This window comes from Nuphar pumila, chromosome 7 (assembly GCF_984573655.1).
Source record: "Nuphar pumila chromosome 7, dmNupPumi1.hap1.1, whole genome shotgun sequence".
Classification (NCBI taxonomy): Eukaryota; Viridiplantae; Streptophyta; class Magnoliopsida; order Nymphaeales; family Nymphaeaceae; genus Nuphar; species Nuphar pumila.
In genome coordinates this window covers 3469406-3488274 of record NC_143255.1, presented here as the reverse complement: position 1 = coordinate 3488274, position 18869 = coordinate 3469406, and the positions used below count along the sequence as shown (strand labels likewise).

The 18869-nt window shown below is 39.1% G+C and overlaps 1 protein-coding gene across 1 annotated transcript; it reads right to left on the bottom strand.

Moving 5' to 3' along the window:
- Positions 1-17816: 17816 nt before the first annotated feature.
- LOC149830869 (uncharacterized) lies at positions 17817-18446 on the bottom strand. Its single transcript, XM_090011849.1, has one exon. The coding sequence runs from the start codon at positions 18444-18446 to the stop codon at positions 17817-17819; it is 630 nt and encodes a 209-aa protein (XP_089867975.1).
- Positions 18447-18869: the final 423 nt, after the last annotated feature.

Below are 18869 nucleotides of genomic sequence, written 5' to 3'. Positions count from 1 at the left end.
TTACTAACGTAATGTGGCATCACCACACTCACCAATATGTTCGATATTATAAATGCAAATGGGACCCGAGTCTAGTTTCAAATCTCAGTATATTTATATTGAGAATACTAAAATTAAAATTGGAAATTATAAAAACGTAAAAACTATACAAATTGCAATAATTTTGTCAAAAGATGACAGTAGTTTTGTGATATATTTGAAATGGGTAACATTTTGAAATGTCTCACGATAATGTTCACAATTTCGTGGCCTAGGAAAATCTCACACGATTATCATGAGATTTTTTTCAAAATTTTGTTGGCATTTTGACCGCAGTTTTTTTTTACCTCAAGACTTGAACGTAAAATGGGTAAGATTTCTTGGAGCTGGAGATGAGAAGGGAGATGGTACTTAATGAGGATTTAATCATCACCTACCCTCGTGTGTGCTTGGAAACCTTGTTTTGGAAGAAGAGAATGGTGTTGGGAATAGGGGTGGGCAACCCGTCAGGGAATGAGTTTGGACTATGATTTTAGGCCCAGGCCCATTAGCTATAGGGCCAAAACTCGGGCTGTTATATACGTGGATCGGGCTCAAGCTGGCCCGTGAATTATCGGGTCGGCCTGATGAGCCTTAATTATTTATTATTTTTTTAATAATATAATTTTTTTAAAATTTTATTACATAATAACTTGATAACTATTATTATTTACCTAATTAATTGTATGAGAACTTACTATTTACCTAATTAGTTGTAGTAACAAGGAATTAGTTGCATGCGAATTTGCTACTCTCATTAACCCATAATTTCAGTCAAGCATTTATGCATTTTAAGATTGGGCTGGGCCGGACCCGACCTACTTCACATTGGCCCATTGGGCCGGGCCATGGGCTTCTCTTCAAACCTGAGCCCGTTAAGAATCGAGACAAAACCCGGCCCATTAGCAAACGGGCCAAGCCGTTAACCGGGCCAGGCCAGTCCGGCCAGGTCCAACGCCCACCCCCATGGGCCATTTTTAACTACATTCTCTCTCACAAGGATGTCTTATCTCTATTTCTCCATTCCCGTCACCCCCTCTCATCTCCTCCCCAAATTATGTCACTTTTAAGGTTCTGTTTGGAAACTGACAGTCAAATGGATATCACCTCCTTCAGTGCAAGTACAAAGACCTCACTTCCCATCCTAATTGCATAAACACCCATCCCAGCTACCAGTTTTGGAGTCGACCACCAATGTAGTTTGACAAAAATTTTACCAATTGCATTAACTTTCCAAACAGAGCCTAAGTGATTTTGGATCCTATCGGGATCATTCAACTTAGGACCTGATGGTACTGAGTTAGGATCTACCAATTGACAGCATTTGTTCAAAGAACTAGGTTGAGCCGCTTGAGTAAATTTTAAACAAGGTTCTGTCCCAATATAAGTAACATAAATTTCTTATAAAAAAAATAAATTTCTAATATGAAAAACATAAAAAGTGAGGGGAAAGCGAATGAGAAGTAACAAGAAGTAGAAGAAAATGTCAAGGAAGCTCAATTTAGGAAACGAAGAGGAAGCGAGCTTTCAAGTTTTCCATATTTTAAGGAGTTTCTCGGTTTTGAAGAGAGCTTCCGAGGAAGAAGCTTCTTGTAATGGTTAGGACTCTAGTGCTAACAACTACTTTTTGGAGATAACGTGTTGCTATCAGACCCTGACAAAGAACAGTGCCTATGTGACCAAGAGCACCAAAGGGGTGGCCAAGGATCCAAGCCAGGGTGGTTTCCCAATACCTGAGGTTTGCACATGAGCATCAGGATTGTATTTGTTTTGTTTTATTATAAAAAAAAAATGCCCCACATCTCATCAGAAGGCAATCATAGAAGGAGAATCATGTGCATTTGCATTCATTTCTGTGCTACCTGCATATTCATGAGATCAAAAGCCTTATCTTATTTTATTGATAGAAGCTTTGTAGTTCATCAATCTAGTGACATTTCAAATAATACCAAATCTATGGTTGCCAAAGCAGGAAACAGAATCAAATAGTTTTGTAGGAATGAATTGAAAAGTGATTGTTCCATGCTTTTACAAGATTCAGGTAGTGGGAAGCAAGTAGAAAGCAATATGAAAAACCATTTAAGAAGCGATATCGAAATCCCGTGAAAATAGTAATCAAGAATTTTAAAAGAATCTAGATTCTTGACAGAATCAAGACTTCTGAGCAAAAGAATCAAGATTCTCAAGTCATGGGAATTAGGACTACTGGAGATATTAATTACGATTCCTACGGCATGAAATTCTCATATTTAGGAATTGGGATTCCTATGCAAAGGAATTATGATTCCCAACTGCTTTATTTTGAACTTAAGAAGTGCAATTCCTATTGGTTCTACCTGTTTCTGTTAACTATGACCAAATATAACCTTGGGGGTGCACTGAAACCCCATTAGTTTTAGGGTAAACTTGCTACACTAAGTTACAAACTACTAATTTTTTTTTACTGAGAGTGATACTGTAGTGTTCATTGTGTCAAAACAGAAAAATTCTTTGAAAAAATGAAGTCCTCCGAATATCACTCTTTTCATCAAGATATAAACATGGTTGGAGTCCTTGTTCACTTGGGGAACAATGGTGGACCAACCATCCACAGACTATAATAGCTAGTACAAAATACCACGTGCTATACAACCATCTTTTTGAATTTCCTTCTTTTTCTCCTCGTCCACACTAATGTGTATCGGTTGATTGATAATCAACATTGTGACATTGAACACCACAAAACCTTGAGCGGAAAAGGTTGAGGTTGTATATTATTAATTGTATTTAAATGTGAAAAGAGACCCCAAGTACATCCTCTCATCCATGATAAGGATGCAAGTGTGGTATACCATTGATCTTAATATGAACAACACTAAACAAGTAAATAAATAATGTTATTTTCTTGCTTATCTTATAGGCAAGAATGAGGACAGGCAGCCGGTGGGATTCAAGGTTAAGATGCAGTGGTTCAGCATGTAGTCATCACATTTAATCTCAAAACAATTGTTCTTTGTCATGGTGGCCAAAAATGGCATTTTTTTAATTAATAATGCAGATGTCATGTGTTATATGCTTTTCTTTTTCTTTTTTCAATATAGCATGCCACATATGACAGTAACTTGCAGAAAATTGGTTAACATTTTCAGGTAAATTTCATTTTCCTTCTCATTTACTTTGTCTTTTAATTGATAATGCAGATGCCATTGTCAACACCATTATTCATGGTACATATAACAGCAACTTGCAGAACGTTGTTTAAAGTAAATTCACTTTTCCCTCTCATTTAACTTTGTTTCTGAAATTACTGTATTCCATCAGTTTATATTTTCTTAACATGTACACATTGCAAGTCGGCGGTTTTTTCAATTTAAAGTAAATTTGCTTTTCCTAATCATTTAATTTTTTTTCTGAACTTACTGTATTCCATCATTTTACATTTTCTTGGCCTGTAATAACCATTTTTTTCACTGTGCTTTTATGTCAGACCCTAATATTGCTAAAACTTTGCATGGTCACCATTTTTTATTTGTAGCCTTTCTTTTCAAACTGGAAATAATTGACACAGCCCAGTCAATCTCATAGCAAAACCATGAAGCAAAAGTTTGTATCAGAATAGAGAGAAAACAAGAACTTCTTTGTTTCTTTTATTAGAGAGAGCCGGTTTTCCAAAACCACTAAACCGCAATATGCAAAACCATATGCTGAAGGGACCTTATTCGTTTCCCTGCTACTATAAATATTAATACCCCTTTACATCTCATTCAGCGTCCAAGTGTTCTCTATCTTTTAGTACAGTCAACTCAGCATCTTTTTAATAATCTGTGTGTACATTTTTCTGCAAAGAAAGAGTAACAATGAGTTACATGAGTAGAGCCATGATAACTGCGAGCATGGCAGCAGCTGTGGAGGGGTTGCAAGATCAAGGTGCTAGGGTCAATTCTTTCATGTCAGACTTGAGCAGGAACTCTGTTTCTGCTTTTCAATTGCAGAGACTTTCATCATCTCCTATCGACTCATCATCTTCGCCTTTCTCCAAAAGAAGAATGGAAGAAGAGAGAAGTAAACAGGCAGAGGCATCTCTAAAGACAGTTATGTACTTGAGTTGCTGGGGTTCAAATTAACAAAGGAGATAGACTGGAAAAGATTCAGTAGTGAGGGATAGGTTTAGGGTCACTTAGAAGAGCTACCTTGTACTATCTTGTAAAGTGTTTGTAAATTGAAATAAACTTTCAACTAGGCATACTTGTGACTGGCAATTGTGAAAGTATTATTCAATACGGCTTACACACACATACACATGGATAAGGTGTTTGAAATTTGTATAAGGGGATTGATCCTTAATTAAGCTGAAAATTGGACATTGGAGGATAAAACATAACCACGGGATAATCTAAGATAAACCAGGTATGATAACAGCCCCTTACAGAAGTACCAACTGATTTAGCCTAAATCCAGGGAAAGCTGTGCTAACTGCTAAATATCTCAAGTTTTACAGCACTCAAATCAGATTGCTTTGTTAACAACATAAAATTCACCAGTAGCTCACTTCTGCAAGATTCAGTGGCAGTCAAATGAATCAGCTGAACTGCATGATTCTTTATGAAATCTACACAGTTATTTTGCGATTCGCAACCAAAGTAATCATTAAAGCTGCCAAGCTTCTTGTTGCACGTCCCTTGATTCTTGCATAGTCTACCAATTGAATTAAACATATTGCAAGTCATACCTCTTCTGAATCAGTGTAGACCCAGATGAATAGTCGTAGCCTTGGAAGATGATAATGAAGAATGGTAGAGTTTCAGAGAGTAGCTATAAGCTACAATTCATTGTACCTACCTAACTGCATTCAAGAAATTAAAAAGCAGACTTTTTTTGCTTTTTGTATTTTTTTTCCCATCTTAAAATCCATATGCACTTCCATCAAAATTTAGACTAGATTGTCCTTCATTTACCTGCATCTAGGGCGGGGAAACGAGACGTGCCACTTGTGAGCTCATTTGAACTTGTGAAATAGGCATCTGGTTCGAGTCAGCTCAGTCATATATGTTTAAGTAAATAGATTCTAAATATATTTCATATCATATAATATAGTGTAAAATAAATAGTTGAAGTATTTGGCTTGCAAGCGATGGGTTCAGAGTTCAAATCCTATTGCTTCCAGCATTGCTAAAAGTCAGCTATTTCAACCCGAGTCAGGTTGAATTGGCCTGATTCGAGCTGAACGTCGGTTGAATTGACCCTTTATTTATTCTTCTGTGAGTTCTTATGATTCTTTGAATTTCACGATTCCAGCCCGAACCGGCCGGTTTTCTGAATCTTAAAATTGATTTGATTCAGAAACTTATTCTGACAACATTGGCCTAAACCATGTCCAGTGCTCACCTTATCTCAATCAGATTGATCTACAGAGCCAATCGAGTCTTTTTGCAAGACTGGAACCTATCAACATCTGGCACATATAGGTGCATACAATGGTGGCAGCAGGTAAGGTTGGTAAACACCAACAGGGGGCTCTGCTTGTTTGGTAGGAGCAGTTAGTGCACGTCACCTTGTGTTGGGACATTGCAAGTTCAAAACCCAATGGTACCTTGTATAACCGGCAGGGGTCTGCCTGACCCCAGCTTGCCTATAAAAAAAAGGTAGGGCTGGTAAACGAGTGGAACGAACCGAACATGAGGTATTTATGCTAGACTCTTTTTTGTTGCGAGTTGAACCGGGCTTGATTTCATGATGAGCTTGAGATAAATGAACCACATTCAAACTGGCTCATTAAAACCAAACAAAAAAAAATTGAATAGTATTGGACCCTGAACTGAATCGATTTCCGGCCAATCGGATTTGATTCGGATAACGCTGGTTTTGGTTTAGATAAGCATGTGGTGCAAAATAATGTATGTATTCTAACAGTGCTGGTCCAATAAACAACTGCCGTCCGATCCGATACTGTTCCAACAAGGGGGCTCATGATCCGCATTTTCTTCACCAATCAAAATCAACCCCTCAAAAAAAGTGCTCTATGAGCCATAACCTGGGTCCCACTGCCCCAATACCAGGTTGGTTTCACCAAAACAGCTGGTTTTTTCCATCTATGTGCACCGTGTAAGTTCCGAACTAACTTTAGATGGCGACTTGGATGGTCCATGATAATTTGCCTTTAATCCAAAAATAACACAGCTTCCTTGCAATAGAAATTGTCTAAACTCAACTCGTTTTCAAAGTGGTGAACAAAATCTTCAAAGAATCCATTAAAACTTGTAAGTTTGGCATCAGGTGATATTTGACTAAGTTCATTAAAAGAAAACGAGTGCTTAACTTTATTTTCTAACAATTTTTTTGTTCGGTAGGTAGCCAAAAAATGGTCTGTGGATTTTTTTACTTGTTTAAGTTCTTGGCAACATAAAAAATTATTTTTTTACATCTTTTATCATCAAAACAGAGAGAAAAACAAGATGTTTGGCAAATTAGAATTGCCAAAAACCTGTTTTAAGCAAACTTGGGCTCTAAATTCCAAAATTTGGCTTCTATCATCCAAATTGAACCTAAACGTTTGTCATTAGGCCCATCCCTGTTAGCTATCGGGCCGAAACTTAGCCTGTTATATACTTGGGCCGGGCTCAGGCCAGGCCGTGGGCTACCGGGCCGGCTCGATGGGCCTGAATTATTTATTAATTTTTTAATAATATAATTTTTTTAAAAATTAACTGTTACATAATAACTTTGATAACTATTAATATTTACCTAATTAGTTTCATGAGAACTTGCTATGTGCTTTAGTTATTTATTAATTTTTTTAATAATATAATTTTTTTTAAAATTAACTATTACATAATAACTTTGATAACTACTAATATTTAGCTAATTAGTTTCATGAGAACTTGCTATTTGTTAATTATTATTTATCTAATTAATTGTACTAATTAGGAATTAGTTGCATCAAACCTGCTATTCTTTCATTAACCAATAATTTCAGTCAAGCATTTATGCATTTTAAGATTGGGCCAGGCCGGGCCAGGCCGGGCCAGGCTGGACCTGGCCCATTTGAATGGGCCAATGGGGTTAGGCCATGGGCTTCTCTTCAAACTCAAGCCCGTTAGGAACCGAGCCAAAACCCGGCCCATTAGCAAACGGGCCGGGCCATTATCAGCCCAGTCCATTAGCAGGCTGGCCGGACCCAATGCCCACCCCTAGTTGGGAGTGGAGATGGGCCATTTTTAACTATATTAAGATGTCTTATCTCTATTTTCTTCTCCACTCCATCACCCCTCTCATCTCCTCCCCCACTCCCGCTCCCAAACAAAGCCCAAATGATGTCATTTTTAAGGTTCTGTTTGGAAACTGACAGTCAGATGGAGATTATGCATTTGAAAAAGCAGCAGCTCACCTCCTTCAGTGTAAGTACAAAGGAGAAATGACCTCACTTCCCATCCTAAATGCATAAACACTAGGGGTGGCAATCGGGTCGGGTTGGCGGGTCAGCATACCTCAACCCGAACCCGACCCGTTTATTAAACGGGTCGGCTGTGGCAAACACGAACCCGACCCGTTTAATAAACAGGTAACCCGACACGACCCGCCAACCCATTTAATAAATGGGTTGGGTCGGGTAAACGGGTTTTCAGGTTGGCGGGTCGGGTTGGCGGGTTGACGGATCGGGTTGGCAGGTAGGCAGGTTGGCGGGTCGGGTTGGCGGGTTGACGGGTCGGGCAAACGGGTTGGCGGGTTGACCCACCCGCCTAACCCGTTTATTAAACGGGTCAGCCGGGTTGGCGGGTTGGCATACCCCCAACCCAAACCCGACCTGTTTAATAAACGGGTTACGCGGGTCGACCCGTTTATTAAACGGGTTGGCTTAAGCCCAACCCGAACCCGCCTAAGAGGCGGGTTGGCGGGTCGTGTCAGAAATTGCCACCCTACCTCCTTCAGTGTAAGTACAAAGAAGAAATGACTTCACTTCACTTCCTAAATGCATAAACACCCATCCCAGCTACTGGTTTCCAAACGTCCACCACCAATGTAGTTTTGACAAAGTTTTACCAATTGCATTAACTTTCATCACAGCTACTAGTTTCCAAACAGTGCCTAAGTGATTTTGGATTCTATTGGGATCATTCAACTTAGGACCTGATGGTACTGAGTTAGGATCCACCAAATGACAGCATTTGTACAAAGAACTAGGTTGAGCCGCTTGAGTAAATTTTGCACAAGGTTCTGGCCCAATAGATTGGTCTGGGCCCAAACCTTGGGTCATGCCTGATTCAATGGCCAAGGAACTACACTCGGCTTGAACTGGATGCAATCTGTAAGCCTTACGGCCAAGGTTTTGGTCAGACTTGGTTCAAAGAGCTAAAATAGGCTATGGCTGGATTATGGGATGAATCCAACTAGGAGGCCCCTGCTAACTGCTACTGCCACTTTCATGTTAGATCCGGGGGATTCTGCTGAGCTGGTACCATAGTTAATACAAACGAAATGAATACAAGAAGCGATGCCTGAAGCGGAAGCATGGAAGCGAGTGTTAAAAAGTAGTATGAATGGGGAAGCGGATTAGAATTGTGAAGAGATTATGCAAGCACATAAAAAATGAAAAGGAAATACAGAAAGCAATATGTAGCACGGGTAGAAGAAAATAAATTGACGTAAATACAAATATAAATAACACATAAATTTCTTATAAAATAATTAATTTTCTAATATAAAAACCATAGAAAGTGAGTGGAAAGCGAGTGAGAAGTGACAAAGCGAAAGGAAATCGATTCAAGAAACGAGGAAGCGAGCTTTTGAGTTTTCCATATTTTAGAAGCAGGTTTTTCAAAGATTTCTCTCCATTCGAGGAAGGAAGGAAGGAGTTCCTCGGTTTCGAACAGAGCTTTCAAGGAAGCGAGCTTCCCCATGTAGCAAGAAGCTTCTTGTAACTGTGGTTAGGACACAAGTGCTAACAACTACCTTTTGGCGATAATGTGTTGCTATCATAGCCTGACAAAGAACAGTGCCTATGTGACCAAGAGCACCAAAGGGGTGGCCAAGGATCCAAGCCAGGGTGGTTTCCCAATACCTGAGGTTTGCTCATGAGCATCAGGATTATGTTTGTTTTGTTTTATTGCAAAAAAAAATGCCCCACATCTCATCAGAAGGCAATCATAGAAGCAGAATCATGTGCATTTGCATTCATTTCTGTGCTGCCTGCATATTCATGAGATCAAGATAGAAGCTTTGTAGTTCATCAATCTAGTGGCATTTCAAATAATATCAAATCTATGGTTGCCAGAGCAGGAAACAGAATCAAATAGTTATGTAGATTGTTCCATACTTTTACAAGATTCAGGTAGTGGGAAGCAAGTATAAAGCAATATGAAAAACCATTTAAGAAGCCATATCAAAATCCCGTGAAAATAGTAATCAAGAATTTTAAAAGAATCCACAGAATTAGGACTTATGAGCAAAAGAATCAAGATTCTCATGTCATGAAAATTAGGACTATTGGAAATATTAATTATGAAGATAATGGTGGAGCTCATTATACATTGGTTTTTTAGCGTGTTTGAGAATCTAATAAGATAGTTAGGACTGGATAATGGCTACCCAGGAAAGGTTAAATTCCTAGCTCTACCTCTGCATCATATCAACCAAGAAGTCTCAATATTCCTATCCAGGAACTCTCCTAAAGCAGGTTGTTAATCACTTCTCACTCTTCTTCTCTTCAAGTCTTCCCAGTACATACCCCGATCCTCGACCTATCAGTGGTATCAAAGCCAAGTTCTGGTGTGCGCATGAACTCAACGTAGTCCCCGCGAATACAAACTAATGCTCTGGTTGTGCCCGATAGTACTACCTGCGAGAATCGATTGTAGTGTAGCAGTCAAAGAGAGACTACTATGGAGATATCAAAAGCATGGATTCGACGATGGGAATATCAAGAAGGCTTCGTTAGACGCACTTTGAAAGGAGCCCCAACGTGCTGCCGATTCAACCCGATCTCGGAGGAAGAGTCCTCACCGGAGTCGATCAGAGTTTCTTTGAGTCAAACGGTCGTCAATCTGACGGTAATACTGAAATTTCCCACCCTGGTTGCAGAAAAAAACTACTACTATTTAGCCATGATTCTGCACGTGAGGGCTCCTGCAACGCCGTGCTGAGTCTCACTAGAGAATGAGAGGAAGTCAACGCACAGTTAGAGCTGCGAGCGAGCAGCGATCGGCTCCCTTCGGTGGCCAATGATCGTGTCTCTTGGTCACAGTTGCATCGGTCGGACCAGCACAACAGAGGATCCAACAAAAGAAAAAAACCAAAGCAATCACTGAAGATCTTCTTGTCAGTGGTCAAAACCTCTCTTTCAACTCAGGCATGTAGTAGGCTAACATCACCACAAGCTCATACAGCGAGGGCTTCACAAGAACTTTGAATTTCATCGGTCGTCCATCCACCGCCTTTCGGCTAACTCCAGCGTCATATCCATCACTCAGCTTGTGTTGGAAGCTAGAAGACGTTGTGATTGTGAGAATGATAGCGTTGATGATGATGTAGAGGTAAGGCTGGGTCAACCAGAGCCAAAACGAATTCCTCAGCTGGGGCACCTCTAAGACAAGGAACTGCAACCACTAACGGGAGATTAATCTTCAGAAGAAGGGTCGTAGAGAAAACGCAAGAGAGACCAGGGCGATCTTCAGGATCAACACAATGTTGCTTGAGCTCTGACCTACTCTCGCCATTCTTTCGAGTCCAAATGGGTTGCCTATCACATTTTTGCCTCTCTGTCAATCGATATGCATTGACATAGATGTATTTGGGCATAGTTTGCCAGCCAGGCTCGGCACCGACGTCGTCATGCACAACATCTACAAGTATATCAGTGGCAAGGCAGACATGATAGTCAGAGCTATATGCAGGTCGACCCAGCTCATCAACTCCTTGATGGACCTCCACCAAGTGAAGCGATGATCAGATGTTGTTGTAGTAGTGGCGACAACCCCACCTCCTCGTTCTTCCTTTTGTTTTTTTCCCTTTTGTAAAAGGGAAAACCGAAAAGGGGGTGAGAGAGGCACCCTGCAGGTAGGTGGTGGAGCAAGGAAGGTGGAGGAATTATGCCCAGTCCGATCATCGGCGATGACATTTGGCCTGCCAGAGGCTTGAAGATCATATTGATGTACGTTAGACGGAGTGTTTATGGTAGGTTGTCGATGGAGATGAGGTCATCGAGGTTCATGTTTTTGAGTTGCAAGTGGTAGATGACGTACTCCAAGATGCAGGCGCAGGTGTTGTTGGTGAAGAAAGTGGCGGAGGGGATGGAGTACCATCGGCAGACCTCGATGGCCCAGCCGATGAGGGCATCAATGATGAAGAAGAAAGCGACGGAGGGGATGGAGTACCTTCTTCTTCTTCATCTTGTTGCTCACTCGAAAGACAATCTCCTCCGGTCGGGCGGTTGCCAAACTTCACAACAATGTCAGCGGTGATGGCTACGACCATCGCCCCCATTCCTCATTTTGTTTCCCCTTCCCGTAAAAAAAAAGGATGAGGCTCCCTTTTACGTGTAAAAAAAAATGGTTTTGAAAAGGAGGTGCAGTTGTCACCCCCATTTTGTTCTTTTTTTTTTAAACTTTAAGGCAACTTTTGAAGGATTTTTTTTTCTTCTGACATGGCAGGGAGAGCCGGGACAGCATGACCTAGGATGTGTTGAGGTCCCTGACTCTAAACCGGTCGAACCACCCCGAACCAAGACACGCTGATAAGGTCTCCGGTGAGATGGGAGTAGATCAATAGCCTTTGGCTCAGGCTCGGATGATCAAACAGTAACCGAACCAGTTTTTTTTGTGCTTATAAAAAAAACTGTGTTAAACCGGTTCAGTTATTCTTTACTCAGTAGGTTCATAAATTTTTTTGATATTACTTTTTGAAACCTCTATTATTATTTTTAGAATAAAGGCTCTAGTTTTTTAAAATTCTAAAAGTAGGCATGACTTTTGGTTAATACCTGAGATAAGAACGTGTTGTTTGAAATAATAGAAGACCACTTGAAGTTTTTTGTTTGACTCAGAGTTTTCTTAATATTATGTTTTGGATTGTTGAATTTATGCAAAATTATTTTTTACTTTTCTGATTTTGCAGAAAAGTGATTCTAGTTAGCAGGAATACCTTAGACAGGTTAGGTAGCTTTTTATAAACTTGGTTGGATTCGGTAAAATTTTTGAGCCCAGTTATGATTTGGTTAATATCTCTATATTGATATTTTTGGATCCAAAAATATTGTGTCTGCATATGTTTTTATTATATGCATTAATATTATGTTTATATTAATATATGAATCCAATAAGGTTTGATTCAATTTTTTTTTATGTAAATCAAGTTTATTTGTAAGATCTATTAAATATAATGTTTGGGTTAAGATTAGATCTAATCGGTATTAAATCAGATGTTTGGATCTAGTAAGTTAACATAGACCTAATTGGATCCAATAATGCAACATTGGGTCAGGTTGAATGTACATGGATCTAGATAGTTCAAATTAATTAGGTATAGATTCAGTTGAACTAGTTTTGGATCCAAACAATATTATTGGGTTTTGTTGAACTTGTATGGATTTAGATTTGATTCAAGTTTGTGATTATTCTGAATAATTATAATTACCATACGAAATATGGATCTAGATTTAATCTGCATTTTTTATCTAGTTAAGTATATATAGAATATAGATCTAGATTTGATTCAAGATTTATGACTGGATCCAGATGAGTGTTATGCCCGGATATGTGATATAGATCTAGTTTTATGATTGGAGTCGGATGAGTGTTATGCTCAAATATGAGAAATAAATCTAGTTTGATCCAGTTTTGTGATTGAATCCGGATGAGTGAGTTCATTGTCAAAACAGACAAATTCTTTGAAAAGATAGTCCTCCGAATATCACTCTTTTCATCAAGATATAAACATGGTTGGAGTCCTTGTTCACGTGGGAACAATGGTGGACCAACCATCCACAGACTATAATAGCTAGTACAAAATACCACGTGCTATACAACCATCTTTTTGAATTCTTTCTTTTTCTCCTCGTCCACACTAATGTGTATTGGTTGATTGATAATCAACATTATGACATTGAACACCACAAAACCTTGAGCGGAAAAGGTTGAGGTTGTATATTATTAATTGTATTTCAATGTGAAAAGAGACCCTAAGTACATCTTCTCATCCATGATAATGTTGCAAGTGTGGTATACCATTGATCTTAATATGAACAACACTAAACAAGTAAATAAATAATGTTGTTCTCTTGCTTATCTTATAGGCAAAAAATAAGGACAGGCAGCCGCTAGGATTCGAGGTTAAGATGCAGTGGTTCAGCATGTAGCCATCACATTTAATCTCAAAACAATTGTTCTTTGTCATGGTGTTCAAAAATGACCTTTTTTTAATTAATAATGCAGATGCCATTGTCAATGCCATTATTGATGAAACTCATCATTATCCTTGTAAGTGTTATATACATTTCTTTTTCTTTTTTCAATATAGCATGCCACATATGGCGGTAACTTGCAGAAAATTGGTTAACATTTTCAAGTAAATTTCATTTTCCTTCTCATTTACTTTTGTCTTTTAATTGATAATGCAGATGCCATTGTCAACACCATTATTCATGGTACTTATCATTATCCTTGTAAGCATTATATGCATTTCTTTTTACAATATAACATTCCACATATAACAGCAACTTGCAGAAAGTTGTTTGAAGTAAATTTCCTTAATTTTCCCTCTCATTTAACTTTGTTTCTGAAATTACTGTATTCCATCAGTTTATATTTTCTTAACATGTACACATTGCAAGTCGGCAGTTTTTTCAATTTAAAGTAAATTTGCTTTTGCTAATCACTTAATTTTGTTTCTGAACTTATTGTATTCCATCATTTTACATTTTCTTCACCTGTAATCACCATTTTTTCACTGTGCTGTTAGGTCAGACCATAATATTGCTAAAAGTTTGCATGGTCACCATTTTTTTTTGTAACCTTTCTTTACACATCTCAGTCAATCTCATAGCAAAACCATGAAGCAAAAGTTTGCATCAGAATAGAGAGAAAACAAGAACTCCTTTGTTTCTTTTATTGGGGAGAGCCGGTTTTCCAAAACCACTAAACCGCAATGTGCAAAACCATATGCTGAAGGGACCTTATTCGTTTCCCTGATACTATAAATATTAATACCCCTTTACATCTCATTCAGCGTCCAAGTGTTCTCTATCTTTTAGCACAGTCAACTCAAAGCATCTTTTTAATAATCTGTGTACATTTTTCTGCAAAGAAAGAGCAACAATGAGTTACATGAGTAGAGTCGTGATAACTGCGAGCATGGCAGCAGCTGTAGAGGGGTTGCAAGATCAAGGTGCTAGGGTCAATTCTTTCATGTCAGACTTGAGCAGGAACTCTGTTTCTGCTTTTCAATTGCAAAGACTTTCGTCGTCTCCTATCGACTCATCATCTTCGCCTTTCTCCAAAAGAAGAATGGAAGAAGAGAGAAGTAAACAGGCAGAGTCATCTCTAAAGACAGTTATGTACTTGAGTTGCTGGGGTTCAAATTAACAAAGGAGACAGACTGCAAAAGATTCAGTAGTGAGGGATAGGTTTAGGGTCACTTAGAAGAGCTACCTTGTACTATCTTGTAAAGTGTTTGTAAATTGAAATAAACTTTCGACTAGGCATACTTGTGACTGGCAATTGTGAAAGTATTATTCAATATGGCTTACACACACATACACATGGATGAGGTGTTTGAAATTTGTATAAGGGGATTGATCCTTAATTAAGCTGAAAATTGGACATTGATGGATAAAGCATAACCACGGGATAATCTAGGATAAACCAGGTATGATAACAGCCCCTTAAAGAAGTACCAACTGATTTAGCCTAAATCCAGGGAAAGCTGTGCTAACTGTTAAATATCTCAAGTTCTAAAGCACTCAAATCAGATTGCTTTGTTAACAACATAAAATTCAGTCAGTAGCTCACTTCTGCAGGATTCAGTGGCAGTCATATGAATCAGCTAAACTGCATGATTCTTTACAAAATCCGCACAGTTATTTCGCCATTCGCAACCAAAGTAATCATTAAAGCTACTGAGCTTCTTGTTGCACAAGTCCCTTGATTCTTGCATACTCTACCAATTGAATTAAACATATTGCAAGTCATACCTCTTCTGAATCAGAGTGTAGACCCAGATGAATAGTTGTAGCCTTGGTAGATGATAATTAAGAATGGCAGAGTTTCAGAGAGTAGCTATAAGCTACCATTCATTGTAACTACCTAACTGCATTCAAGAAATTAAAAAACAGACTTTTTTGCTTTTTCTATTTGTTTTCCCATCTCAACATCCATATGCACTTCCATCAAAATTTAGACTAGATTCTCCTTCATTTACCTGCATCCAGGGCCCGGAAACGAGACGTGCCACTTGTAGATAGGCTCATACTTGGTCTGTAAAGACCTCATTCGTACTTGTAAAATAGGCATCAAGCTGGGGTCAGCTCAGTCATATAGGCTCTTTAAGTAAATAGATTCTAAATATATTTCATATCATATAATATAGTGTAAAATAAATAGTTAAAGTGTTTGGCTTGCAAGCGATGGGTTCAGAGATCAAATCCTATTGCTTCCAGCATTACTAAAAATCGGCTAATTCAATTCAACCAGAGTCTAGGTGAATCGGCCTGATTCAAATTGAACGTTGGTTGAATCGACCCTTTTCTTATTCTTTTGTGAATTTTTATGATTCTTTGATTTTTACGATTCTCGAATCGGCCGGTTCTCTGAATCTTAGAATCGATTTGATTCAGAAACTTATTCTGACAACATTTGTAACACCCCGATCTGGGACCTCAGGAGTCCGAGTTCGGTTGGTATTACTTCCCAGAGGGAAGAGTGCAAAGCTTACACAGAGAAAACGTGGCTAAAAAAAACTTTTTATTTTATTCTCATAAATCAACTTCTTCCTTACAATGTTCATCATTCATAACAAAATATGGCAAATTACATTATTCAATGACAAGTAAAGTAAAAGATATCAATGCTCTGCTGAAGAAGAAGAAGTTGCTCACAAACTGACTGTTCTAATACCTGGAACTTACAGTTGTAATTAAACAAGAATGGGGGTGAGTCTACAACCCAGTAAGAAATAATTATAAGTAAATAAACACTCAATTTACAACTGTAGTGGGCTCTAAGCCCCTAGTCTTAATTTAGTTCTCGATACACTACACATGTTTGTATATTTTAATTACCAATATTAACATCTCAAAAAACACTCTCTCTCAACTATCACTAGGCTGGCTATACCGGTAATAGCCATCTATGGGCGTAGCAACCCCGTAGAACACCCCAATTCTACATGTTGGCCAGACTATGAACCATACACTCCCAGTGGTCCCCAGACCACCAGGCACTGCAGTGAACCACCACAGGAACCCCACCGGTAGCTAGCCGGGAGGTCAAGCTCTCAATCTCGGCATGGTTCATGCTACATCCTAACCATGATGGTTATTAACCATCCATGATCCTCTAGAGTCTCAAACCAGTGTGAGTGAAATCCTAAGTCATAACCAAGTTCACACATTGAACAATATTCTCAAATTCAAAGTTCACTCGTTCCCTCACGAGTGGTGTCATGACTAATCACAACAATCTCATTCTCAATCCCATGATGACGTTAGGACTCACACCACTCTCACTTAGCACGCAATGATGTAGTGTCTCTACATCATTAAATCACCGGCGGCCCACTCTCCATGGTGGCTGCACTCTGGCCGCGAACCAGGTAGCCCTTGCCACAGGTCGCCACTTCCGGGATTTAAAGGGTACTGCATGCTGAACTCTAAATATCCATTCACACCACATGAATGAATTAAATGAGACTCTAATCTAACTGAATCTCATCACAATGCATGATATAAATGCTCAATTAACATGCAATCATAAACACAATCTCTTTCTATCATGCATGACATATTAACACTAACATTCATCTCAAAATAAACATGTAATTAAAGTAACTCATAATTGTCAAGCATGGAATTTATGCATGTCATGGTCTAACTCAAAACTATCATGCTAATCACATAACCTCTATAGCACTACGATAACAAGCAACGTGTAAAGGGTTTATTCACATCTAAAATTACTTATAACATCCCTTACCTCAAGTGCGAATCTGTACTTTCACCAAGAGTGAGTCTCAGGATGCTCTAACAGTAGAATCTGGTAATTAAAGCAATATATTTGAATTAATCACAAAACCTCTTGCTAAAATTACCAAAATACCCTTCCTGAATCTTATTAAATAAACCACGGTTTATGTATTACTATTTTGACTGAATTTCATAGACCAATGGATTCCTCTCTTTAATACGAATCCAACGCACTAAACCTCGCTCGATTCCAAGTTCGGAGTGCGAAGATATGTCCATTTTACTGAAATGGATCTCACGGATCCAAATGGATCTCTTGGCACATTTCGGATTTCGGCCAATCCGAGACTATTTTATGATTCAGCTCTGATCTGGATCCAAACTCTATTTGTTTGGGTTCAGATCCATATCATAACTGGATCCAAAACTGCTTGACCGAACCCAGAAAGTCTGATTGGATCTGAACCGGATCCATTCTATTCTGACTGGATCCAGAATAGTCTGACTGGATCCAGGACAGATTGACTGGATCTGGACCTGTTAGACTGGATCCTGGATAATATGATGGGATCTAGATCTACCTGACTGGATCCAGGATCATCTAGCTGAGTCCAAACCTGTCTGACTTGGTCCAGATCCGAGACTGATCCAGTCAGATCTGAACCTGGTTAATCTGGATCTGAGACCGGTCCAGATTGAACTGGGTCCGAACTGAAAACCCAGATCCACCCCCCTTAAAAGAAGATTCGTCCCGAATCTTACCTGGAAACAAATGTGGAAATTGCTCGCGGATATCAGATTCACGCTCCCAAGTAGCCTCCTTATTGTTGTGATGACTCCACTTGACCAAAACCAAAGATAACTTCTTGTTTCTAAGCTTTTGCACTTTCGTGTCCAGGATCTCGATGGGCTTTTCCCTCATACTCAAATCATCTTGCAAGTCTAATACAGTCTCAATTGTATCCAATATATGAGAGGGATCTGGCACGTACTTCCGAAACATGGAGACATGGAACACATTGTGGATTCGAGATAAGGAATGAGGTAGAGCTAACCGGTATGCTGCCTGACCAATCTTCGCAAGTATCTCAAAAGGTCCAATATATCTGGGGTTCAACTTTCCTCTTCGACCAAAATGCATTACTCCCTTTAAAAACACGTGATCACCTTGCACAAATTCCAACTCTCGACGTCTTTTATCTGCATAACTCTTCTGTCGACTTTGTGCTGTGAGAAGACGCTCTCGAATGAATCTTACTTGATCTGCCATTCGCTGAACCATCTCTGGTCCTAACAAACTCCTTTCTCCGACTTCATCCCAACATAAGGGAGTTCGACATCGTCGACCATACAATGCCTCAAATGGAGCCATGCCTATACTTGCTTGAAAGTTCTTGTTGTAGGCAAACTCCATTAATGGCAAAATATCATTCCACGAGTCGCTATACTCCAAACTACATGCCCGGAGCATGTCCTCAAGGGTCTGAATGGTTCGCTCTGACTGAGGGAGAAAAGCTGTACCCATTTTCAATTGTGTCCCCATAGCTTCTTGAAAACTCTGCCAAAATCGTGATGTGAACTTCGAGTCTCTATCTGAGACAATTGAATCTGGTACTCCATGAAGTCTCACAATTTCTCTAATAAACAATTGAGCCAATTGATCACACGAGTGAGTTGTCTTACAAACTAAAAAGTGCGCTGACTT

What these genes read in the sequence shown, in the direction of transcription:
- LOC149830869 (XM_090011849.1), bottom strand. Translation starts at nt 18,446, where the DNA reads ATGGTTCAGCGAATGGCAGATCAAGTAAGATTCATTCGAGAGCGTCTT.